The sequence below is a fragment of the Pelodiscus sinensis genome, chromosome Z (assembly GCF_052426305.1).
Source record: "Pelodiscus sinensis isolate ZL-2025 chromosome Z, ASM5242630v1, whole genome shotgun sequence".
NCBI lineage: Eukaryota > Metazoa > Chordata > Testudines > Trionychidae > Pelodiscus > Pelodiscus sinensis.
The window spans coordinates 31,341,353-31,368,990 of NC_143085.1; the positions used below are offsets into that span (position 1 = coordinate 31,341,353).

The following is a 27,638-nucleotide window of genomic DNA, read 5'->3' on the forward strand; positions in this document are numbered from 1 at the left end:
CTGGAGTAACTGGCGCTGAGGAAAAGGGGGCGGGTCAATCGTTATTACAAAGGGCGCTGGGTGGCAGGTGGAATTCTGCACTGACAGTCACAGGGGTGCACGTGGGGAACTATAATCCCAGCCAGAATGAAACAACATGGTCTCAATTAGCTGTTGCATCAAGAACAGAGCTTGGAGTCACTGGGAATAGTTCATTGAAAACATGCTCAATGTTCAGTGGCAAGCTAAACAGCTAATAGACTATTGGAAAGCGTTAGGAAAGGAAGGGATAAGAAAATATCCTATTGCCTCTACTATAAAGTCACGGCATACCCACATCTTGAATACCACATGCAGCTCTGGTCAGCCCATTTAAAAAGATGTATTGGATTTGGAAAAGGTACACAAAGGGTAACAAATGTTTAGGCATAAAGAAAAGCTTCCCTATGAGGAGTGATTAACAAGACTAGGACTTGGAAAAGAAATGACTAAAGAGTGGAGGGATATTTTGGCAATATAGAAAGTCAGGAATGGTGTGGAAAAATAGAATAAGGAAAGGTTATTTATTCCTTCACTAATCTAAGGTCACCCAATGAAATTTACAAGCAGCAGATTTAAAACAAACAAAAGACATTATTTCTTCTTAGTCAACCTGTGGAATTCTGCCAGGGAATGTTGAAAAGGCCCAAACTATAACAGGATTCCAATAAAAACAAAGTAAGTTAAAAAAGGATAGGGCAATGAATGGCTGTTAGCCAGGATGGGCAGGGATGGTGTCCCTAGCCTCTGTTTGCCAGAAGCTGGGAATGGCCAACAAGGGCTGGATCACTTGATTACATTTTCTGTTCATTTCTGGCATTGGCCACTATTGGAAGACAGGACACAAGGCTACATAGACTATTTGTTTGATCTAGTATGGCCATTATGATATTCTTATATAGAACCCTGATGTAGCAACTCCCTGCTGTAACCCACTAGACCCCACTCCTCTCCCAGAGTTGAGATGGAACCCAGGAGTCCTGACTGTGTGCCTCTTTCTCCCTGCAGAGTCAGTAATAAAGAATATACATTAAATTTTAAGCCTAGCTAGTGACCTTTAAGAGACCTGCCTCACAAGTTCATATAGGAGCTGAATGGTTTTAATATATTTTTCTTTATATAGGAATTAAAAACAATGCTCTTGTCAGCTCATTAGTAAGTTATCTGCCAAAAAAAACACAGAGTTTTCAAATGCCTTAATAGCTCCTGGAAAGAAGTGATTGATATGTGTGTGGGGGGGAGGGACGAATAGGGTTGTTCTGCCCCACCCCCCAATTTACTGCTTAGCTTGTACATAAGAATGGCCGTACTGGGTCAGACTAACAGTCCATCCAGCCTATTATCCTGTCTGTTGTCAGTGGCCAGTACCAAATGCCCCAGAGGGAGGAAACTGAGAATGATGAATAACACTACTGAACCTGCTGTCCTCACTCTGATCCCCCCACTATCACTACATGCACAGGTTCCCCCCCCCCCCCCCGCCCACTAAAATCTGAAATTGCATCCCTAGGTAGGAGCCCTGTGCTGGAAGGAGTAGGGGAAAAGGGATCCTGGGTAACAAGAAGCTGGAAGGAGGTCCTGAGCTAATAACTGCACTGGAGGGCAGATACTGCTGTAATGAGCTGGGAGTATTGGGGTAACTGCACCTGCCCTCTGGGTGATATGGGAGAAACAGCAGCAGCACTGAGAAGGGGGAGATACTGAGGTAATAGCACCCATGGGGCAGGGTTTTTACTGGAGTCTTGGTCTTGGGGCTGATTTGTGCTTAAAACATTGTCACAACGGCTATGTCATCTTGGAATGAAACAAAGTGCATCCCTCTACTATATAGTTATGTCTGGCAAAGAGTTGTACACACAAGGGGCTAGTTCCTGATAAAAAGGTAGGTCAGGGCTGTTAAAAGCATCTCTGCTTGTGTGATAAGGTGACCTAAGTTTTATTGTCACCGTTGCTAGGTTAACTGAAGAATTTCTGTGGCAAAAATGCCTACTTACACTGGGGTAATATGCTTTTGGTAGAATAGCTTATACCATTTCTCCAAACCAAATAAGCTATAGCCCAAAATTAACTACTGATAAACTAATAGTAATAAATCACATCCGAAGTGACAGTTGTACTGCTAAACCTTATTTCATTACCAGTATAAGTCTCTTTGTTAAGATGGACATGTGATTTTTTCAGGATCTCTTGGAGATAAACTAAAAGCCTCATAGTGTACCACCACCAATACTGGAGGTAACATGGAAAAAACTATGCTAGTAGTCTCCTTAAGCTCTGTAAATAATAAATCTGTCTGATCGGTAAGTTCCAGCCATAGAATCATAGAAATATAGTGCTGGAAGGAACGTCAGAAGAGCTTATTAGGCATTGCCCCTGCACTCAGGTAGAACCAAGAAAATCTGGCTAGACCATCTCATGGCTGATCTAATTTTTTTTTAGCTTTCCCTCATAAGGCAAATTTCTGAAAGAGGTGAGTGGTTCCAGCTAAGACCATTGCTTCTGATCATCTCTGATGTCCCATTTTAACTTGATTAGAGGAGGGGCCCCCTTTGTGTCATAACTTATATGTTATCATAAGCCTCAGTTGCATATAACTCCTCATTTTCTGTCTCCCTCTGCTAGCATCTGCTTCATGCATGGGAGCCTAAAGTTAGGTACCTAAACAGAGGTGGCCAATGTAGCAAGCAGCATAATAACTGTGGGTATGTCTACACTACCACCCTAGTTCGAAGTAGGGTGGTTAATGTAGTCATTTGACGTTGCAAATGAAGCCTGGGATTTAAATATCCCGGGCTTCATTTGCATCTTGCAGGGTGCCACCATTTTTAAATCCCCATTAGCCTAATTCGAACTACCTACTCCATGCCGTGTGTAGCCGCAGGCACGGAGTCCGCACTAACGGGGATTTAAAAATGGCGGCGCCCGGCAAGATGCAAATGAAGCCCGGGATATTTAAATCCCAGGCTTCATTTGCAACGTCAAATGACTACATTAACCACCCTACTTCGAACTAGGGTGGTAGCGTAGACATACCCAGTTAGATTAAGGGCCTAACACTAACCTCCACTTTTGAAAACACTGGTGGTAGCTCTTAACTGCCCCTTTCCTTATGACATGCCACTAACGTGAACCTTCCTGAGGACGCACTTTCTGAAAAGTATTGTAGGATGCTAGAGATGCTATAGCAGCATTGGGCAACCGGTGATCCGTCAGAGTTCTGTATGTAGCCTGCAAGACATTTTGTTTACCTTTGTCCAGATACAGGGTTGCCAGAGTCTACTCGTTTCCATCTGTGCAGTTCCCCCCCCCCACACACAATTTGTATTACTGAAGTAACAACCACATGAAGTGAGGCATGTGCTGATTGCACACAACAGTGACTGTAGAAGCCATGCAGTCCCTCTGTATCCTGTCAGAGCACTGCTAGGGTTCAGTCGGCACACTGCAAATTCTAGGTATGTAAGCACAGTTAGCAAAACTATCTTAACTTGGGAAACCATCATGGATACAACAGTCTTGTGGCCCACTGAGATGGAGGGCCACTCCTGTGGCCCACTCCCTAACTTAAGATGCCCATCACCGGGCTATAAGTCAGTGATACTCTGAAATCAGTGGTTCAGGAGCCAAATTAGTGGTCAGCATTACCTAAGGGAGCCACAGTAGTGTGAATTCACGTATCATTTTTGTATTATAATTCATAGCAAAATGACTGACCAAATATTTTATCAACTACAATTGGTTATTAACATAGTAAACATTCTTATTGTTTAGTTAAATTACACAGCATTTTAACATGAGCTGAAGGTGAAACATCAAGTCACATGTGAGACTCAAGCCTCAGTCTGAGTGTCATTGCTCTCTATGCCTTCTGACAATTCCTGCTCAAGCAGGCTTCTTCATGCATCCCTCTACCTAAGGTCTCTCTGCTGAGTCTTACTGCATCTCCCCATTCTGTCCAGGTTCGTTACTATCCAAAAGTTCAGCAGGTAAAAATACAACAGGACAGCATTGTCATAATTATGAGGGTTAGCCAGCAGCCTGGGGATTAAGGGGTTAACTACACCTAGCCAGGTGGAGTGACCAGTAGGAATGTAGGTGGGATTTTCAAACTGGGACAAAGGATTTTGGGTTCTTTCCTTTCTCCCTTTTGTCTCTGAGAGTCCTCTGCAGCTACATAGAGGGACAAGCAGGTCTTTCTCTCCAAGAAACAATTCTTCATTTTCTGTAAGTAGGGTAATGTTTAAGTAGTTTCATTAGGCTTTATTGTTTTAAGGGTTGGGTATGGGATCTGAGATCTGGCACTGTTTAAAAGATGTTTTGGCTTTTCTTTGTAACTAAGCTCTAGGCCCATGGAGTTTCTCCATGAGTATATTTTGTCGCCTTTCCATCTCATCCTTATGCTTGCAACATGAATATTGTTGTAATAATAAAAGTTCTCTTTTCTTTTTATTAACCTGGCATTGGTTACTTGTGTGTCCTGATTTTTATAATGGGGTGAGATTTCCCAAATGATCTTTCCCCTAATCTCGTTATCAACATTTGGGTGGTGGCAGCGGAAGTTTTATTCCCAAAATCTAGGTTTTTAAGATTTTTGGGGAAGTTTTATACCAAAGCCTGGTAGATAAGGCTTTGGGGTACACTTGCTGGCCCCCACTTCTGCATTTATCATGCCAGAGTGGGGAAGGAGCCATGACAAGCATGTTTTACAATCCTGCTGTATTCTAGAGTGAAGCTTCCTGACAACAGGGAGTTGTTTTCATGACAGTTTCCTTCTGCAACAACACAAGCTCTGTATCAGAGGCAGCAAGCTTGTGTGAAGCCAACTGAAAAGCCAGCTTCCATGTGCACCAGCTCCCATCTGTCCCCCTGCCCCTCCCCTCACTACTCCATGTCAGAGGCAGTGGGGTGTGCCAAAGCAGCTGATACATGCTGGCTCCCATGCACCGTGGTACTGTTGCCTCTGCAGCAGCATTGGAGGGCGGGTAAGGAACTTCCCAGAAGCTGGTGCTCATGAGGAGCTCCCACTGCTGCCTCTGAAATAGGACGAGAGAGGGCATGCTTCTTTTAACAGTGTACTCCTTTACCCTTTCATATCCATAATCCGTGGTGAATGTTTAGCAATAGTGCAACAACTTTCAAACCTCCCTTACGTGAAATAGACAAGTGACCCTGATGAAACCGATGAGGAGGTGCCTTAGAGTGTGCAGATCTGTCAAGACACAAATAATTATTAATTAAATACAACTAGGAGGAGGACAGTAGTGCCTACAAGCCCTCATGCAGGGGTCTAATGTGACATGTATTTTACACATACAGCATTTGCTACAGCAGCAATGGGCAACCAAGAAGAGTGAATGGGCTGCATGAGTGGCTATCCAGTTCAGTGGGCCCTACTATTCTCCCACCCTCCCAGCACTTTTGGAGCACCACATCATCTGATTCATGCTGCATCCCGCTCCTGCCCAGAGCTGGAACAGCCAGCGTGGGGCTCCAGTGCCCCAGAGTGAGACACCCCCACGAGGGAGGGGGCAGATAGAGGGTTCACAAGCTGCAGGTGGAGTCTCAGTAGGCCACATGCGGCCAGTGCGCTGCTAACCACTGTGCTAGTGTTTAAATCCACTGCAGTCAATTTCACTGAAATTTAAAATCTATATAATAAATGTTTCTATTAAATTTGTAGTTTGCAATTTTTTGTAGAAAGCTTAAGTTTTGATCAGTAAATCAAAAAGCTTCACTGCTATCTACTGACATTCCAAAACCTATCTTCCGTGAAAGATAAGCAAATCTCACATAGCCTGTCTACATTAAAAATAAATAGGTTCTAGTACACATTTGGGGCTCCAACAATCCAAATGGAAATTTTCTTACCCCAGTTTCCCTCCTTGTAGAATAATCCCACACAGTCCAGAAAGGATGGGGTCTTTCCCTGTGGGATTTGGTCAGGGCTCTAGAAACATTACCCATCATTCCGTGCCACTGGAAGAACTCTTCCATTTATCTATTTCTTTTTTATTTCTAAGTAAGTGCCCCTGTACATTTTCTGAGAAAGAGCAAGAATGCAAGACAAAGATGACAAGAGAATAATCATTTATTAAAGGAGATACAGTACACATTTCTTTAATTGATTTCCCTGCTGTTGTTCCTATTACTATAATACATTCATTACCCCAAATTTAAAATGATTACCAAAGATGTATTTTATTTCATGTACCAGACACTTGGTTGACGATCTTGAGGAAAAAAAATACATGAACACAGTTATATAAAAGAGTAAACCCAGATACTGTATATTGTACAATAGCAATATAGCAGGGAAGATGCAGGTTTTTTTATTTTTATTTTTTTTACATACGCTAAAAGACATTTGAAGAAGATAGATTTAAGCCATCTGAATAAATTATTTAGGGCCTGATGGATCCACCCTTGCTCATGCTGAATGTTTTCTTACTATGAGTAGCCCCTCTGAAATTAATTTAAATATCTGTGTAATAAGGTACATCTGAACATTAGTATAAGACCATGTTGCATTCTGATAGTTTCACTTCTTCATTCCTTTTTATGTTTTTTCTTATAAGAAAATTCACAATTATTGAAGTTTGAATTTTCCATTTTACATTCATCTGAAAACAAAACAAAAACCAGGGAAAACATATAATGAAATAATTAGCATAAATGCTTCATTCCCTATGGACTTGACTGAAAACTTCCTAGAGGACACACATTTGCTGGAAGATTTTTTTCCACAGGAAACACAGTAATAAATATCTCCCAATACTGAGGTGGTTTTACATTTTAAGTCAGCAAATGAAGTAGTTACGTTGTACTGTTTATCTCAAACAAATTTTTGATGAGTTCTAAGAAAATTTAAAATTGTGAATGAGAAACCTTTTTTCCAAAATATAATTTTTAATATATATGTATATATACACACACACATTATATAGGTGAAATAATAAAAAAATGATGTCACAAATGATAGTTAAGTGTGCACATCATACAGGTTTTTAAAAATTCCCCACAGTAGCTTATGTTTTCTTACCTGCTTCATGATTTCATAAATTTCAGACTGTAGTCCATTAGAAAGAAAGGCACTACGTATATTTAGGTAGTGCACAGAACTCATGTTCTTTGATCAAGAGCACAGCAAAATAGTTAATGAGTAGAAGAAAATCAAGATGAAATATTTCTCAACTCATTCCAGTGTCAAAAGCTTAAAAAAATCTAAATATACAAATGCAGCCTTAAAATCTTAGTGCAAATATGAAAATTAACAGCATAATTTTAAGGTATTTAAATAAGCTATAACATAACTATAATGCTTTGTTCCTATAATTTGTTTCTAGAATTTTTTCCTATAGATAAATTTAGTAGCATAGGGGACATTTCTTGTTAGAAATGGTTCAAGCCCAGAAATTGGGAATAAATGGCAAAAAGTCATTACTAAATAATTTATTTATACTTCACTTTAGTTTATTAAGGGGGAATAAGATATTTATGAATGGAAGATTAAAATATCTATAGGTTTGAAGAAACTGAGGATGTTATGTGTCAAGAATCATTGTCTCTCTTCCTGATGTCTGTACACACAAATGCTGGTGGGATAAACTGTCCAATTAGTGCATACAAATAAAGTGTGTCTTCCTGGCCTTGTATTGCATTAGTAGGTCTCATCATCATTACAACTGGTTGTCCAGTGCCCGAACACCTCACAGATTTCACAATAGGGGCGCTCTTCTTTTCTGCTGCCATGATGAGTCGAATGAGGAGGGTCATCTGATGCCTGTGCCTGAGTTGGACAATCTTCAGTTTCATGGAGATCAAAGCAGTCACAAATATCACAGAAGAGGCGAGGTTTTTTCTTTAACTGGTTTTCATCCTCACTGTAAGATGAAAATTGGTATAGGTTAAGCCGAATAGTCTCTTAAAGGAGAACAATCCCAAGAGACATTATAAACCAATAACATAAAAGTGTTGTTGGTAGACAAGTTTACAACAATATTTTTAAAATTAAGACATTTTAAAAGATCACAAGCAGCAAAATTTTTTAAAAAGGAGCAAATCCCTGCTTTCCTGTCACTCAGATTCCTCACATGGTGACAACATCATCCACTGTAGCCATTAAACTCATTATTCATTGTATTTTTTAATCTATACAAATACAAACCCACTATTTCAAAGGCATTTCTGTGAACTGACAAAAATAGTTTTTTTTTTCATTGATACAGGGGGCTATGACACCATAATTATTTCAAGTAATGTTGAATTCTTTTTGTCTGGACTGGTTCTCCACATTGGCACTCACATATCAGGTTGTAGAAGTAAAGGATGTTTTCTTTATGTTAGTGGGCCAGGCTAACTGCTGGTAATTGATAACTAAGATCTGCTGATGTTCATTTCAGAGCTGCAGAGAAACAGCTTGCACTAGAACAGGTCTGGACAAAATATGGACCAAAGGCTAGATCTGACCCACCGGGTCTAGTCTGTGAATGCAGTGGGGAGCCTCAGGCAAGCTCCCTTGCTTGCCCCACAGACCACTCAGAAAAGTGGCTGCCAGGCCATTCTTTTTCAGAACTGTGATCCCGGAGGAGGAAAGCTTCAGGCACTGCTCCCCTCCCCAGCACAATCCCATTGTCCGGTTTCTGGCCAGAAACCGGCCAATGGAAGTTGTCTGTTTGAACGACAGGAAGCAACAAAGCACCGAACCTCCCTTCTCTCTAACTCAGTTACTTTCACACAAGCACATGGCCCTGCAGCCTGTGCAAGCATGGGGCAGGCAGGCAGGCAGGCAGAGAAATGTTTTAAGCTCTGCGAGCATTTAGCTCTGCAGGGAGGCAGGCTGGTTGGGTGGGCTGCTGTCTGGTAAGTCTCCTGGGCAGAACCTGCCTCTGGCACACCAGCTCCTCCCTTCCCTCACCTCCCACCACTCAACATACTAGGGATGTAATAGTGTAGTAAATTAACTGATAAGCAAAAGCTTATAGGTTGTTAAAGCCTACACACATTCCCCGCTCCCACCTCCAGTCAGTACATTTTTAGCAGGCTGGCCAGCAGCCCAGCTCAGTCCTGGTTTGCATTGGATCTTGGACCTACCCCTACTGCATCTCTGCATTTAAAGTGTACTAGAAGCCAGGCAAGCAGCCCAGCTCAGTAATGGCTCATGCTGGGTCCAGGAGCTCGGACTCTTCCTGCCCCAGACACGGGCTGCCTGGGGACTATAGAATAGCCGACTAACTGATAAGAATTCATGAGATTAAGTGATTATTCAATTAACTGATATTTAACATCCCTACAACATACTTAGATTCTCGGCCCCCCTCCTGTACCCTTACCCTCTCCCCGATCTGGCACCCAATACCCTACTTCCCTAGGTCACACTCCAAACCCCTGCAATTCAGTCCCCTGCTCTAGGTTACAACTACCTTCTTCACCCCAACTCCCTCCTAGATCCCACTCCTTCCTGCACCACAATCCTTTATCCCAAGCTCTCCTCTGCAGTCAGCCTCCATCCCAGACCCTGCACCTCCTCCATTAATATGGAAGAGTGTAGCCCTCGACCACTTTCCAAAAATCTTTAAGTGCACCTCCCCCCAATCAAAAATTATTGCGCACCCCAGTGCTAGAAGTTAGAGATGGATCAGAAAGTGTGGATCCAGTCACTGAGAGACGTGGGCAAATCACATTTGTACTTCTGCTGTCAGTCAGGCTGGCCTGCTGCAGCTGCATTATCCGACAGAAGTGATTTATAGCGGAATCAGCAGAACACAAACCAAACAGCTTCCCTTTAATATTAATACCTGTCATAATTATTTATTTCTTCATTGCCATTGAGAGCAGCTTCAGACATCATTTCCACCTTTAGCTTTAATTCTTCGTTTTTCCTTTGAAGATCCACTATTACTGAATTCAGGAAGTCAATCTGGCAGATTTAGAACAAAGAGTGACATATTAAGAACAAAAAGACATTCCAAAGCCTTAAGAAGTGCTACAAAAAAGCATCAGCAAAAGTTATACTGTAGCATATCGCTACTATACAGCACAGAAATGTTGTTTGAATGTCACAGAAAGAAGCTGTTAGCTTTTACCATTAAAACAGTCATGCTACAAAGAAGTAGGGATGAAAAACTTTCAAACCAAGAAAAATATTTCAAGCATCTCTGAGTCACGTGAATTCTGGTGAGCAACAATTTTTCCACCAAAACTGCTGGCTGGTTAGAAACATGATTATAGGTCCAATAGATGAGTGTGCTCATCACAGAACTATTACCACATCAGATGTTTTTTCTGCCAATTATAGCAAAGTCCCAAAAGGTTTGGTTCCTAGATCAATCCCCTCCAGAATGTGTAACATGTACTGACAGGGGCAGGAGAGCAGCTCAAGAGATGCCATGCTTTATCTGTTCTATGGCTAAAACAGAATATCAGTTTCCAGTTTTATCTCAAAATCTGTGAGGCAAGGAACAAACTGACAATGTACAAAAGTAAACTGGATCAGAACAGGACACTATTCCATATCTGATAATCTCACATGTAGATAGAAGCAAGATTTTCTTTGACCACAAACATAATGGAATACGAATTGCATTTGTTTTTCCATTCCCATGCAGCAAACCACCCAACACATCCTTATTCATCCCTCTATTAAATGGAACTGTAATTAGCTCCTAATTATGTAATAGCTTGAGCGATTAATGCTATATCTATTAGCATTCATCTGTGCTCAGACCAACATATTGAGGACAGGGGAATAGCTACTCAAACAATTTATATGAATTTATTTTAGAGATGTCTTTTAAGAATGATTAAAGGTCTAGAGAACATGACCTATGAAGCCAGGCTTCATGAACTGGGCTTGTTTAGTTTGGAAAAAAGAAGATTAAGGGGGGACATGATAGCGGTTTTCAAATATCTAAAAGGGTGTCACAAGGAGGAAGGAGAAAATTTGTTCCTCTTGGTTTCTGAGGACAGGACAAGGAGTAATGGGCTTAAAGTGCAGCAGGGGAGGTTTAGATTGGACATTAGGAAAAAATTCCTAACTGTCAGGGTGGTCAAATATTGGAATAAATTGCCAAGGGAGGTGGTAGAATCTCCCTCTCTGGAGATATTTAAGAACAGGTTAGATAGACATCTGTCAGGGATGGTGTAGACAGAGCTTGGTCCTGCCTTGAGGGCGGGGGGCTGGACTCGATGACCTCTCGAGGTCCCTTCCAGTCCTATGATTCTATGTCATTGTGTAGTTGACTACCTGATTAACTGATAATCCTGGCACTACTGGTTAATCCTATTGACTATATGCATTCCCTAGCTCCCTTCTGCCTCTGTATCAGAGGCAGCAAGAGCAGAGAGACGGGAGCGGGTGCCCATTGGGAGCTGGCGCTTAAGCCAGTTCACCACGAGCACCGGATCCTGCAGAATCACCTGACCCTCCTTCCCCCAGCTTCAGCCTCTGTACATATAGGAAGCCAGCTTTCAAGCAGGATGCCTGTGTGTATCAGCTCCCAGAGAACTTCTCCCTCTGAGGCAGCAGCATGTGGAAGTGGGGGGAGTTGTGTGCAGCTGGGAACCGATACATGTGGGCAGCCAGCTTTTAAGTTGGTTCCCAATGAGCACTGGCCCCACAGAGCTACTGCTCCTCCTGCGTCTCTGTCCAATGGGGCTCGCCACTCAGAGACTTCTCCATGGGAATGCTACTAAATTTTGATGTGGTTACACAATTAAGTTACTCGATATCTAACATCCAATTCTTTTAATACATTTTAAAGAATAAATTAAAGATTGATAAGAATTATGTAGCTTGGCTGAATACAGTATATCAAAATTTCATCTTTTTCTTTAAAATTGCCTTATTAGTAATGCACCATGGGTATAACAGGCGAATGGTCCTTAAGGGGGCAACAGAATCATACAGGGTAGGCATTCTCTCTAAACTTGTGATCCCCAAAGGTAATCTGACCCCCCAGACCAGATTGCAGACATTTACAGTTTTCTGATAAAGGCCCATGTGTTTTCCCATAGCTGAATAGAAAGCAGTTAAGTGAGCTAAGCAATACACGGGAAATTAATGCAGCAAATAAAGTATAGAAAGCAGAAACAAACCATATGCTGATTGGAAGAAAATGTTGCCAGCAGCAAATGAAAGCAAGGGGCATGAGGAGAAAAACCCAGAAAAAGAAACCAGCAGTTAGAATGTTACCAGTGTATCTATATACACACTATGCTACTATGAAACAGATTGGTATTTCCCATTTCAAGACTGTTAACCAAATAAATGTGTTACATTCTACTCTTCATTAAACAGGTGAAATTGTTTCATGATTTTGCATGTTATTTTGTGTTTCCTGAGCATCTATTCTCACGGATGGCAACTGGATAGCATGTTAAGTAGCACAGACAACTTGACAGGTTGCTTAGCTAACGTAATAATATCATTTGTGTAAATTTTTAAGTAAGCATTTTACCAAGAATATTGCACTGTACCTAATCAATTTCCCCCTCCCTCCAGTTTGAGTAAAATTCTGTAGTTAGGTTAAGCCAAGACCAATCTTTTCAACTGCATGAACCTGAGAACGGGTACTTGCTTTTCTGAGGTAGCAAGCAGCACAATTCTCATTGGATTAAAGGTTTAGGTTGAAAATTCTGGCCCTAGCTTTTAACTGACCCTTTTAATCTGGATGTATCATTAATCTGGTCCATCAGAAACATCTTCCTTGATCAACTGTAGGGATGCAATAGTATTGTCAATTATCCAATTAGCATTAATTGATAAGCAAAAGCTTATTAATTAATGTTATAGACTACACGAAATTCCTTCCTCACTTGCTAGTAATTTTTTTAGTGGGCTGGCCAGCAGCCTGGCTCAGTTCTGGCTTGAACCTGGTCCAGCACCCACCCCTGCTGCGGCTCTGCATTTAAAGTGTATAGGAACCAAATGGGAAGCCACCTCTGGACAGGGGCTGCTGCCACCACACCCTGCTGCCTCTGATACAGGCTCCTTGGAAGTGGGGCTGAAGTGCACTGGCTGCTGGCTCCACCCCCGGAGACTATAGATTAGTAGAGTAACCAGTAAGAATTTGTGAGGTAAATTGACTATTTAATGAAACGGTATTTAACATCACCTAATCACCTAAGTGTGCTTAAGCTACAATCCTTCTGGCAGCACCTCTCACCTAAGCATGTCAATCAGCCATCTGAGAACTGGTTGGGAGGGGTGGTGGTCAGTTGCTGTGGCCTGCAACCAGCCAGAGGGTCTGGATTCTTTCTGGGTCCCTCAACTTGCCTAAAAGTATCCTGTTCTTCTGCCTCTACCTTTTTTCCTCTGGTTTCTATTTGGCTACACATTTCCAAGGCCACTACCACACCTGCCTCATTCTTTACCCTCTGCCATTCATAACCTCCATCATTTGAGAATTCTTCATATGAGGATCAGGATCAGGTGTTAGGATAGCATGGAATTGATTCTATTTAGATAGTTTGCTAGATCCTATCTGTGGGGAAATAATGAGGAGTCCTGTGGTTCCCTAACTACTAACAGATTTATTTGGGCATAAACTTTCATCAGATGAACTGGAGTGGAAATTACAGAGGCAGGGATATATAGATACACACGTATAATAAAAGGGAGTTACTTATCTAGTGCAAGACCAGTGTTAATGTGGCCAATTCAGCCAAGGTGTATGTAGCTAGGAATACTAGGCAGTAGTGGGTGAACATAGGACTAAGGGAGGCAACCCCTCAGCCCTGCCACTTCCACTAGAGACTCTGCCTCCTTCAAGAATCAAGCCTGCCCTACAGAGGCCCATGGGGAAGGAAGGGAGGGTAGCACGCAGTCCCAGCCTCAGTGTGGATGATGCCCCTTGGCACCACTGGAGCCATATTGAAGCAGGGGGTGGAGTGTGGGCAGGCCACGCTTGGCAGTTTGGGAAGGCAATGCCTTCCGATTCATACCGGTTATCCATGCTGCTAGGGCAGTGGTCCCCAGCCTTTTTGTGGCCAATAGCACATTCATGTTTTCAGAAGAGTGTGGTGGGCGCCAACAAAAAAAGGTGTCAAATGTGAAATTGAAGGCTATTTTCATATTAAATGTGAATAGGGTAAATTTGATAGAAAATTTAATGGGATAACTTTTATTTTAATTATATTGTAATTCATTTTTAAACAAAATTCTGCATTAATAAAGGGGGGGAATGTCCAAATGTTGAGCAAAAAAGCACCCCTCCCCCCCAAAAAAAATCATGGCACCTTTAAATTTCATACTCCCTTCCACATAGCAGGGGAAGAATGTCCCAAGTGGCTTTCCAGCTGAGAAACTGAAAATACCAGACATTTTACTGGGGGTGGGGAGTCAGGCCAGGGGTTTGGATTATGCCTCAGGGCAGGGGATTGGGGTGCAGGGTCTGGGAGGAGAGCTCTGTGGGTGAAGATATCGGAGTGGGAGTAGCTGGACACTTAACAGCAAGATGCGCTGCTCTCCTGTTTCTCCCACAGGACCTGCCTAGCCATGAGCTTGGGGATTTGTAGGTTCCTGCAGCTGCCATTGTCCAGGTCCGGCCAATGGGCTTGTGCGGGGGGGGGGAGGGTGCAGAAGCAGCCATGAGGGACCCTCCCCTGCTGGCTCGCAGCTCCTGCACCACAAAGGGCCCCGCCACAGCTGTTTTGCGTTGGGGGATGGGGGTGTTGCTGCCTCACAGCCGGACCTGACCAGCGTGGGGTTTGCTCCAGTCACTGAAGCGTCTGCGCGAGCTGCCTGCTGCGGTGGGAGTGGGGCTCAAGCCTCCAAAGTGCCACGTTGGGCTCCCTCGTGGGCCCCAGGCTGCCAACCCTGCTTTAAGCAGGGGTGAATGTGAGTAATTTTAAAACGCCGGCATGAGCGCACATAAATGCCCCCGCAGGCGGCACCGTGTTGGGGATCATGGTGCTAGGGGATAAGAGCTGAGGAAACCTACCAGCACCTAAACACATAAGCTAGACTATCAGGGGCTTATCCAGCTGAACATCTACTAATGTGATATATGCTGTCATGTGCTATGCTGCAGAGCTGAAGGGGGTAGTGGAGGCAGACACTCACCCCCTGCACTGGGAGAGTGGCAGCTGGAGCCCTGCCCCGGGGGGTTCTTGGCTGTTGAAGAGGCAGGGCTGGGGTGTTGCCACCTAAGTTCCCTGTAAGCTATTGTGGATGTGCAGCCCTTTAATGAGCCCCATGCAGATGCTCAGAGCTCCTGCATAGGTAGGGAGCTCAGCTGATCAGCAGGAAGAGGGTCGACTGCCTGCTTCAAACAGAGGAGCTCAGAGAGTACGTATGGAGGGGAGATAAGGGGGAAGGAAGGAGGGAGTAAGTGGCTGGGGGTAGCATTATAGGGTAGAAGAGTTTGGGGGAGAGAAGGAGTATTGAGTGAATAATTGACTGGTGGGGAGATGGAGGGGAGGTTGGAGAGTGCCACCTGTGCGAGGAGGGAGAGGCAGAAACTCAGCATTCTCCTCAAGCCTTCTGGGGTGGGAAAAGTGTGTGTGGGGGGGGAGGGGAGAAGCTGACTGCATAGACAAGTGGGGGGATAGGGAGTGGATAGATGTTGGCCTGGGTGAGATGGAAATGGAGAGTTTGTGCTGTGTGTCTTGGGGTGAGGTGGGGGAGGGGTTGAGAGGTTGACCTGTGTCCTGACTCCCAGCTAGATTGCTGGTTCCTGCAAGTTTGAGAAACAGGATTTTATCCTAGCCCTCAGCTGGTCTTGGGGAGTAGGGAGGGAGAAGGGGAGTTGCTGGCATCTGTGCAGCGAGGCGGAAGCAGGGGGGAGTTTGTCTGGGATGTCCTAACTCACTTGTTGCAGTCCTCTCTGGGTTGGAGGGGAAATCAGACTGCATGTGGGGGGAGTCAGGATATTTGCATGATTCCATTTCAATTAAATTTACATCAGTGTTAGTGGCTTACGGTAAGACAGACAAAGGTTCTTTTAACCAGATTTTTTTGGAGTATTGCGGATACCAAACTCTGATCTTAATATATGGTATATTTTATTGAATTAAGGACAGATCTTTGCTATATAGTATAATTCTGGCTCTTACTAGTCAGAAGTAGCAAGTACTAGATGTGACGCTAGTTGTTTTGTAGGATGCAAACCTTATTTGCAAGCTCTTTGAAATTCTGTCTACTTATCTATACAAGTGACACCATCACAGGACCTAATCACCTAAGCCACAACATTAGGGATTAATCCACCTATTTATTAATGTGATATATGCCATCATGTGACAACAATGTCCCTCTGCCATGTACATTGGACAGATCAGATTGCCTCTGTGCCAAAGGATAAATGGACACAAATCAGGCATCAAGAAAGGCAACATATATAAACCAGTAGGGGAACGCTAACCTCCCTGAATATTCAGTAGTGGTTTTAAAAGTAGCATGAATAAGATAAAAACTTTAAAACCAGACTACAAAGATAAACAACAGATCTGTAATTCATTTGCAAATGTAATACCCTCAAATTAGAACTAAGGATTTAGATTGGTTCTCTCACTAGAAAGGCGATTTTTCATCTCTTGGTTTTCACACTTCCCCATCAGCTGCTAGGAGTGAGTCAAATCTACTCTGACAGAATTGGCCTCATTAACACTGGTTCTACCCCAGATAAGTAACTTCCTTCTTGTGTCTGTGCCCATGCCTCAGTAATTTGCAATCCAATTCATTTTATCAAGTGGGTTTTACCCACAAAAGCAGATGCCCAAATAAATCTGTTAGTCTTCAGGGTGCCACAGGACTCCTCAATGTTTTTGCAGATACAGATTAATATGGCTACTCCTCTGAGACTTATCTTTGGGAAGACATTTTACTTAGGACCAGGTTGCTAATGGTATGTTACTACTTTAGAAGGCTGTTTATTCAGATTCAATACCTGATTCTCCTTTGCTTTTTCTTCATGGAGTGGATTAGCAGCATTGTCACCTTTTAAAGAAAAAAAGTGAGATGTAAAAATCTTGCAATATATAAAACACAATAGCAAACCAAATCCACATAAGTTTTCTATCTTCTGAGAACTTTATATCCATATATTTCTAAATCAATCAGTAGAGACAATCAATATATTGATACTGCTGACATTTACCACTGGTATGTTACACCATACTTTCAATATCATATATTACATGTTCAAAGTGATATACAAGCAATGACTAATCCTTAGAAATTCCCTATGAGGCAAGTATTCTCTCCATTCTACAGAGGGAGAATTGAGGCAGAAATTTTAAGTGATTTGGAAAAAGGCTAGCGAGTCCACACAAAATCTGGATTAGAAATCATAAGGTCCTGGCTCCCAGTTCTGTGCTGCGACCAGGTCTAATTTCTTTTCATGCTGCGAGAACAGGTTTTCAGGAGTTATAATGAATTCACTAAGAAATGCTTTTGTGCACAGGAAAAATATACTATTTATAAGGATACAAATTTGAAATGGATTCACATACATATGTTAAGTCAAATTCATCACTAATGTATATGGGAGCAACTACTGACATCAAAAGTCTTAGATTAAGATTTGAATTTAGTCCCATTTCCTTCATTTAAAGTTTTACGAGTGACTATTAAACAATTATAAAGCCACCTTAAGTGAAAAAGGTGACTATATTAAGACTCTTGCTAATGATCAGGTTTACAGGTATACAATATTGATCAGTTAACAGTAAAGGTACAAAAATGTTCAAATAGACTGAGAGAGCACTTAAACAGCAAATGGGCAGCCTATAGGTTACCTGAGGAGCTAGTTATAGAAGAAGGCTGTTTCTTGGTCTCACTGAGTTTCTGCTCCAGGTTCTTCACCTTTTGCTCAAGTTTCAACTTATCAGACTCCAATGACTGAACTACGGACTGCAAGGTTTTTGCAGAGGCATTTTCTCCACGGAGTACTGTGATCTGCAATAATTAATTGGGAATGCTTATACAGTTTGGACTAAAACCAAAACCATCAAGAGAATGTTATCAAAGTAGAATAAATGCCAGTAAAAATATGACAAACACAAGTGAAGTTCAAAACCTTCTTTGATTTGAAAAAAAAAAAAAAAAAAAAAAAAAAAGACAGAAATAGCAACAAGCTGTTCAAAAGTGAGTGCTCAAAGCATGAATTTATATCCTTATTTAGGCATCTATGTAAACTAGCAACTTAAGTTTCAGAAGTGTTGAGAGCACCCACAACCTTTCTGGAAGCCAATACCTGTTGAGCTTCTCTTTACTATCAGAGACCTATTTGAACACATCAGGAATGATTTAGAAGCTCAACTTTAGGGAGCAGTTTTCGAAAAATCTGTATTTCCAGAATTTATTAATAAAAACAATTTTGAAAAGCCAGTGATACCTTATAGTTTAAGGACTATGATTCTAAAAAATACCTCATTTCTGAGTTTTTCCAGTTCTTCATCTTTCTCTGTGATCAAGGCACTAGTAACACTGATGGATTTCTGTAAAGAAGCTCTCTCTTCATCTACTTCTTTTTTTAATATGGTTTCTCTAAAAAGAAAGCCAAGAGTTCCAGAAATCATCTGAAGAGTTATTCAGTTAATGCTGCTTAAATCAGCCAAGACAAATAGGTCTCAGATTTAATTTAATATTAGGCTATCTTTAGAAATTCTTAAGCATATTTCAGTTCTGTATTTCACTAAGTTTATATTTGCAAAATCATTCTGGATTTTACTACTGTGGAAACAAAGAAAAAAATTACCTATGTAGATACATGCCAGAATCTGCATATCATTGCATCCATTTGAATTTAAAGAAAAAAGTTAGATTGGGGAGATATAGAATAAAAAATGTGTTGCACAGAATGATCCACAAAATCCTAATTTCATAGTTGTGGTACTTCTTGGAATAACTATTAACAAGCAACAAAAAGTACATGCAAAGCTCATTATACAATTGTCATGCAAAGCATAGATGGTGGAAATATCAGCTGGTCCTCACTTATTTATTTCAAGTTTGTCATGTCTAAATAGAAATATATTTCAAGAACTATTGGGCCTTAACAATAGCTACTGTCTTAGCAGAAGTCCATTTAGAATTTGTTCTTTTACTATGCAGAAGTAGACTTTTAAAAAAGAAAACCTGAACATGGCAAACTGCGTAGTTCATAAATGAGTAGATGGTCTGAAAAACACTCCACTCCTATTTGTTTTCATGCGTTGAGTAAATGACTTAAGTAGTAGGCTAGTGGGTTAGCAGATGATGCATAATGATACAATTTGGTCACCATTTTTTATTATTAACCCTGCAGTAATGAGGTCTCAGAGCGTTACTGATTGACTGCATGGATGGAGCACACAGGAAATAGTTTTATCTCCTCAATAGCAAGGCAAAAGAATGTCCCAGAATATGAACATTCCAAAATGTTAAGGGATATTACAAAGTCTTGTATCATAATACTCATAAGTGTCCCAATGAGTTCATGTACTCTCATAACGGGAATGTATGCTCTATGGGCTACTGCTTTAACATACCCTTTAGTTTAGAAAGTAACAAATTTTATGACAATCCATAATTTTCAAAACTGAGGGTTCAAAATTATATACTGCACCCACATTTAAGAACCAACAAAAAAGTGGGTTGGTTTTCAAAAGCATGGATGCTGCCTCTGCTTCCACTGATCTTCAATAGGAACATCAAGATTTTGAAAATCAAACCACTTTCCTAGATGTCTAAATGTGGATTTAAGAGCCTAAAGTTGGGCACCTCTATTTTGAAAATCAATGCCATCTTTTCCAAGATCTTAACTGTCTTTTCTCTCTCACACACACACAGACTGAATGCCTAATTTAGCAGAAGGAGTACTTAAGCATGAAGGAACAGATTCTTCAAGGAGACTGAATATCATGATTGTTAAGTCAAGTAATCAAATGAAACTCAAATATCCTTAAAGAACAATGCACACTTGACATAGGATAATTTATAGGCCCATGTTGGAGATCCGTGATATCTACAGTCAGTGAGACCCCTGATATTCAGCCCATGACATACAGTACTCTCAGTGATTTAGGATTAAGAGAAAACTCAGGCAACAATGACAGTACAAGTAATTCTTTCATTGTTAAGATTATGCTTATACTCATGAATGGAAGCAGTAAGTGGAGAATCTGGGGTTTACGGAGAGTGATGTACACAACTCACAACATTCAGGTTCCTGTTTTTAAAATGGAAGTACATATCAGGGGAATATGACATTTAACTGTTGAGTGCAGAATCTCTCCTACTAATACAAACCTATGTTTTCATTAACAAAATGCATTTACCAAGTCTTCCCTTGGGTGCTTTCACGGGGCTCTAATTCAGCAAATCACTCAAGAATATGCTTAAAGTTAAGCATGTGAGCAATATCACAGGCTTTTAATGGGATTATTCACTGTTCTACATTAAACACATGCTGATGCTTTGCTGAATTGGGGACACTTTGCAAACTAAGACCATATAGACAAAACAAGGTCTGCAGAGAAATCTATGGTTATAGGGAATAGGAGGGGAAGGCCAAGGACGTGTTGCATAGTTCTTCTGCCACCCTCTACCCCCTTCCAAAAATCAATGAGTCCTGAGCACACAGGATACTTGAAAGAAGGGAAAATAGGTTATGGAGTGGCTGCTTCCAAACCCTTCATGTACAGGGATCCCAGTATTATGGGGTTTGTCTTTCACTGGAAAGCAGTGGTGGAAGAGAAGATGGGAGCCCTTGCAGACTTGCATCAAAAGCTTGTATGAAAATACTGTGCAAAATTCCTACTTTGTCAGATCTTGATTTCAAAGTGTCACATAAATGTGTTATATAAAAACCAGTAAAAGACTAGATGGCCGACCATTTATTAGCACTGGTAAAAGGGGGAGGTATAATGTGAGCACTGGGAAGATCTGATATGTAAAAGAGGAGAGAATTGCATGCATTCATAAGAACTATATTTGTGTGTATAATTCTAGATATTCTACAAACACAAGGGAGAAAGAAGAGGGGAGTAGAATAAAGGAGAAGAAAGAGGAGGAGATAAAAATCCTCTTCATGTACATTGCCTTATCACTTAGAAGACAGTGTCTTTGGGAAGAAAATTTTGGAATGTCATGGTCTATTCTGGCATTCTAAAAATGAAGACAGGAATTCCTACAGATACTGTAGGCATGTTTTCACTTAGATTTGAATCACAATCACCTATTAGTGTCACCACATAATCCTCTCATCTAATATTCTGATGTTCAATAGCTTCTGAAATATGGAATAGTATTAGAGTTATTTAAATTTGATGGATGCATGGTGCGTTGGAATTAGTTTTATATAATGACTTGCAAGAGAAAGCAAGTGGAAATATTCATGGTTATCTGCAATTAAAATGGGTACAACATTCATTTCATCCCACAAATGTTTATTTACCAATAAGTCTTGAATAGTTTAGGTAACACATTAATGTTGGATTGTATTAGACAATTCCAAGTGCTATAAAGAACATATCTGTATAAGAAGTTAAATTGCATTCTGTGGTATATAAAAATCATGTGGGCTATAGATTCCTTTTCACATGAAGGTACCCAGATTCTTCCCTTACTACAAAAATAAGAAACTTCAATAATGAAGCAAGTACCTTAAAGTGTTACTGGGCAAGCTTTAAAAATGCAAGATAACAAGAACCACGTTAGAAACATGGGAGAGAAATGCAAAGTACAGTAAAGAACTAACATTGCACTGAAGTTTGTTGTTGTAAAAAAATAGAAATATATATACTGCTGAGTGTTTTACAAAACAGAAGCAAGACACTAAGGGACAAAAGGCAGCCAAAAATATGTACAACTTTACTTAAAAAAAATTTATTTATTGTAACGTGGATAGACTTTCTTGAGTCTTACCATTAAAGACACACAGATATAGCAAAGGAAGCAAGGGTTGGAAAGGGAAGAGAGAGGAGTGAAATGAGTATTGATAAATAGCGCAAGCTCAAAGACAGTAAGACAGTTAGCAATCCACAATGAATCTAATGAGCTGAAGTAACATCGAATCCCCTCTTAGCTTCAAATTAATAAATATCAAACATTTTCCATTCCTGACTGGAATATTTCCTAGATAGTTCATTACTAAAAGGAATTCCCATGAGTGAAGGAAGGTGGGGGAAAACTGCTCCTAGTTGGATATTTGGCCAAATTAAAATAAAAATAAGTCTCAGCTTCTGCATCCTGAAAGTCTAAGGAAGGGAGGGAGAAAACATCAAACAACACCATGTGTGTGCATCTAATATTTGCCACTAAAGTTACCAAAAATGTAATTCTACTGTTTTATCTGAGAGTTCAGCTTATAGGTCCCTCTATTAGCCAGAAGAATCAATTTTGTGATGAGTAGGATCCTTCCCCAAACATCATAAATTTCCCCAAGAAAAGTCTACAGCTGTTCCTATGTATAGCTCACATGATGGTATCCACGTGACCTTTCTAGTCTTCCTTTACAAACACTACATTAAATTGGGACCAGAGTAAAGTTTGTACTTTGGAAAAAATATCAAGTGAATGGAGGAGTTCCAGCAACCCAGAACAATCTCCTAGTATATGAAAACAGCACTGAAAGAGATGAGTGTTGCCTTGTTTGCCCTTATAAGATGTGTAAGCAATCTAATATTCCAGCAAAGACTAAATATCACTAAACAATTTGGTTACTGAAATTAGAAGAATTTAGTATCAGTGAAAGGTGGGAGTCAGTAAACTGAACAACAGAAGCTGGGAAATATTACATTAAGTTTTGCTGAGTGTCCTAATATTAAGTAAGTCACATTTTCACCCTACTTTTAGTGTTAAAAACAAAAATATTTTGTGTGTGTATATATTTTTAATATTCAATATGCAAAATTATTTCAAAGGCAAACTGTGCAACAGTCCCAGTCCATTTCATTACTGGAAGATGAGAAAAATGTGGCTTTTTTCTTCCTTACTGCTAGTTTTATATTACATTTTGTTATGGTTTCCATAGAACTGAATACCTGAACACACAAACACCTGGAAAAACTTAAACAAGGAATAGTTTAGAAGCATCTTAGAGACTAACAAAACATGCAGATGGTGGTATGAGCTTTCCTGGGTACAACCCACTTCTTCAGATGAATGGACTTTTACATACTCCATTCATCTGAAGAAGTGGGTTGTACCCAGGAAAGCTCATGATACCATTGCATGTTTTGTTAGTCTTTAAGGTGCTTCTAAACTATTCTTTAAGTTTTTCCAGTTACAGACTAACTGGGCTAACCCTCTGAAGCTTTTGGACATCTGGGAAAGCTTACCTCTTTTTCATCTCTAACAACTGGTTATTGAGTACAGATCTCTCCTCTTCCAGCTAAAACACAAACATCAAGAGCAAGAATGAATACACCAAGAATCAAATGGTTTGTTCCATTTAACAAATTCTAGTTTCTCCACATCTGCAGAGGCTAACTGAAGCATGGAACATTTTTGGCAAAAGTAATTAGCTTTCTTCAAGGGCAACATAAATATGAATCACAGCTTTTTAAATGAATAGGGATGTTAGCTAGCACTTGTAGGCATAACCAGGACACACTACACAGATATCGGTCTATAGTTTTCAGTGGCCTGGGTCAACGAGTGCCAAAAGGCACAACTAATTTGCAAGAGTTCAGGCCCCTTTATGTTAATACATCACCTACTCCACCAATGATGGGTGATGTGAACTGGCAACCCCTTAGCTAAACATGGTATCAGGAAAAATTGTTAATATGAACAGTGTGAAAGCAGTGATCAATGGAGAAGATATAAGAATTACATGAGACTATTAGAAAGACAGCAACTAGGTCACTTTCAGGCTGATGAAGTTCTTCCATGAACCCTTGTTTCACACCTAATAACCATTATTCAATGTGCAGCGCAGACCAGATGTGGAATATCATCTAGTTAAATTCTCCTGGGAATGTCATTGGCACATAAGCGTGCCCAAAGACATTGCTCACATTGGGCTTCCAGAGCAAAGTAAATTGCAGTGGAAGTGAAGGTCTGTCTGTTGTCCTCAGGTCTGAGGACAAGTCCAGGTCACATGGATGTTAATTTTCATTGCCTGTCCTCTAGTACTATAAGGCTTCCTAATTTAGGACAATTGTTCTTTGTTTCTGGGGTATAACTTTACATGACTTTCCTTAGGTACTCATTTGAACATCACTAGTTAGAGCCAAGAGAGAGAAGTATAGCTACTGCATTGAAGGCTCAGAAGATAACAAAATCTTCTATAAGAGACTCATCACATGGCAGAGCCAGCAGCTATGCAAGACCCTGCTAAATGGCCTTACAATAGCAGGGAGCTTTGGATTATGTGCCATCATATTCCTGCAAGCATGCTGGAAGTCAAAAATAGCAATTTCAACTGACAGAACAAAGCACAGCCCTGCTTTTGAGGGTTTGCTGTCTGCCTCCTACACACTAGCAGGCTATTCTTTGAATTCTGTGCTTCTGTAGAAACTAAGAGGAAATGGTGAAGTTCTGAAGGGAGAAAAGTTTAATTTGAAAGCCCTGAAAGAAACAGTGTCCTTAAAAAACTCTGTATTTAACCAGAGCTCAAACTGGTAGGGGACTGCATACTGAGTCTATAATACAGAATCTATCTCCCCACACAGGCCTCAGATTCTGGACATAGGAGAACAGAGTCCAACATTGACTCAGCTGGTCACTTTTCTCGTTACAGATATTTAAAAAAAATCCTCTGCCCTCTTCTGCATCCTTCTCTCATTCTCAGGTAAAATACCTGAACATCACACTCATTTGGCTGCATTTTTGGGGGGGGGGGGGGGAGAAGAGGAGAGAGAGAGAGAGAGAGGTATTCAACCGGCTTTCCTTCATCAGTAGGCATCATCTGCAGCTCCCACAGGTCAGCAGCATTAACCTGACAATATCAAGCAACATAATCCAGCAGCCATTTGCTTAGGTTTCCCCGGGGTGGTCTAACTTTCACTGTTTAACTCAAGTTTCCTCTCTATTCTCCTCAGACTGAAAATCCCTGAAAGCCACCTTGCCCCAGTCACAATGGCCCCCAAATGTGCAGCTTTTCCCCCCCAAGGCACACTGCCACCATGCTGTCAGCTCAGCTCTCTTTGGAGTGGTTCCATGGGTGTATAGAAGTTCCCCTTGCTCCTGTGGACAGTATGCTTGAAACAAGGAAGCAGAGGGGAAAGGGGTGATCTGAGGTAAAATTTAAAGTGAGAACTCTAGTGGCGGTAGCAGGTTTGAGGCCAGGGTCATGACACATCCTTTTTTCCTCCCACTCAGGTCATTCTCTTTCCAATAATCTGATCCACTGCACATTTTTAAAGAAGTCGGTCTTAAGCAGATGACACCTACCTTACTGAGCAGAGTCAGAAGGGGATGGATAAGCCAGATCAATAGATCTTTCCACAGTCTCTCCACTGGTGTTAAAATTCATGCATTGGTCTGGCAACACCAACATAAAAACACTGCAAGCCAGAAAAGCTCTCAAAGTTCGGTATGCCCCTGACTGGGAATCCTTTAGCTAATTACAAATAGCTAATTATTTATGGATCAATATAGATGAAACCCCCTCACTGTCAGAAGCATAAGTCACTTTAACCTTTAGCTGTCAGGATAAATCATTCATGACACTGTATTCATTAATTTTGCAAAATGAGTCATGTGTCCACAGATTCACTAACCCAGTTGACTAACATTCTTGCTAGAATTTATATAGTTACCATAGTGACTGCTCAAAATACTTGCAACATATGCTTGATACCTGCCTTACTGTATTTTTAAAAGGCACAAAAATCAAAGAGCAAAAATTGCTATATTTAGGTTCTTTTATTATTTTTCTAATACCTACTTTACAAGGAGATAGACTGGGTTTATGGGCAACTCTATATGAAAACAGTTTCTTCCAGTTAAGACAGAACTTTACTTTGTATTCTAAAACGTATCTAATGTAGCAATGCTATATATTAAAATTCTTTCTGCATTGTAAATGTTCACATTACAATGTTCATTCTGAGGGCTTTTCTACTTATGCTTGTGTTCCATGTGGACTGAAAAGATAGGAGCTCTTATCTTGATGTGCTCATTCAGTCAATTGCACTCTCACGCCAAGATGAACTGTATACAGCCTCTTACAGAGGCTCTGGAGCAGTTTCATTAGAACCTCGATAGGGAGAGAAAGGCAGAGACCTATCCTAAGCATTTCTAAATCGAGACCTACATGCTGGTTTCACTGGCCAAGCAATAGTACAAGGTGGTGGGATTGTGAGTTTCTGGAGCTAGAATCCTTGCAAAATGAAAGTGGACTTCACAGCTATTTCATTATGAGACTCCGAGTTGCAAGGAGAACAAGGTTCTTCTTGGATTTCAGATTTAGACATAACTACTTAGACAGAAGTTTTGTTAAGCAGAAGTCTTGCATATTACACAACCTGGAGCTAACCAAATAAGAGCTGTGACACTAGGATTAGCATTTTCCATGGCACTTGCTCCTTTGTGTCACAACAGGATTACCCTGGGGTCATTTCCTCAATATTCCAATGGGCACTGTGAATTACATGATTTGCAACAATGTAGTCACTGGTAGATGGAGCAAACCCAGCATTTCAGTGTTTCAAAATCTCAGATTACTACTAAAATTTCTTCCTCTCCAAGGAGAATTTCATGTGTTATGAATGGCTACTGTAAACATTTAAGCTGTTTTTCCTTCATGTTCTTGGAAGATTATTTGGTACTAGACTCTTGGGGCAAACTCTGCCCTTCAATCATGAGTAGAAAGCTATGCAACTGGTAAAATTTCCATGGTGAAGGATGGCAAGATCAGAGGACCCTGGCAGGAGGAGGTCCATTCCTCTGTGCAACACAGCACAGCTCCACAGGGGCTTCGGGCTGTCAAAGAGCATGTGTGAGGGGGAACAGAGTGGGGAGAGCCAAGGCTGGCAGATCCACAACTAAGATCCAGACATCTATTATCTCCCTGAGAAGACAGTCCAGGAACTACATGGGCTATGGCAGCCTTCTTCTTTGGACCTCCCTGGTTACTTGGACCATACCATGTGCTAAAGGCAAGATTTGACTCATCAAATGGCCATGCTGCTGAGGAAGCCTTTTCCAGTTGTGGCTGGTCTGAAGAAAGAAGCTGCCCTGGCTGCAAAGACTCAGATATAATTTGAAAGGAAAAAAAAAAAAAAGCTCATGTTGGTTGTTTAAGAAAACAGGACCCTATTATCACACCACAACTCAGGTGAAGGCTGCAAGTCTGCACATCAGGGACATGCCTCAATCATCTTTCAGGGCACTCTACAGGGGGAAGGATTCCATGTACTACTCCCATCATAGCACCCAGGAGGATACAGAGATTACTCAGGCTTCAGCTCTAAGAGGTGCTTGGGAAAAGTCTGCCCTTTCAAATCTTGATGGAACATGAGGTTCTGCAGCAGGGCTGGAAGGGAAATGTCCAATAAAGTCTGGAAACACAGAACACATTAAGTGTTGTCACAAAAAGGCACATGCTGTAAGCAATGGCGACATGTGTTTGACAGTGGCACACATACTGCTCAGATTTAATTTTTACATTGCACATCGCTCCCTAGAATGACATGTACCATTGTCAAAAGGCATGGTGACATAGTTCAAATGCAAAACTTTGAAAAAT

General features: G+C 41.0%; 1 protein-coding gene across 8 annotated transcripts in view; it reads right to left on the bottom strand.

The window, feature by feature from the left end:
- Positions 1–6,090: 6,090 nt before the first annotated feature.
- The window catches only part of CLIP1 (CAP-Gly domain containing linker protein 1), a 136,382-nt gene continuing 114,834 nt past the window's right edge, over positions 6,091–27,638 (bottom strand). For all 8 annotated transcript variants that reach the window (XM_075898662.2, XM_075898671.2, XM_075898669.2 and 5 more), the window contains 6 exons: positions 23,281–23,333; positions 18,388–18,505; positions 17,755–17,914; positions 16,905–16,954; positions 9,813–9,934; positions 6,091–7,898 (listed from right to left, as the gene is read on the bottom strand). In XM_075898662.2, the coding sequence (XP_075754777.2) occupies positions 7,676–7,898; positions 9,813–9,934; positions 16,905–16,954; positions 17,755–17,914; positions 18,388–18,505; positions 23,281–23,333 (726 nt within the window). In that variant the 3' untranslated portion in view covers positions 6,091–7,675. The remainder of the gene's footprint in view (positions 7,899–9,812; positions 9,935–16,904; positions 16,955–17,754; positions 17,915–18,387; positions 18,506–23,280; positions 23,334–27,638) is intronic.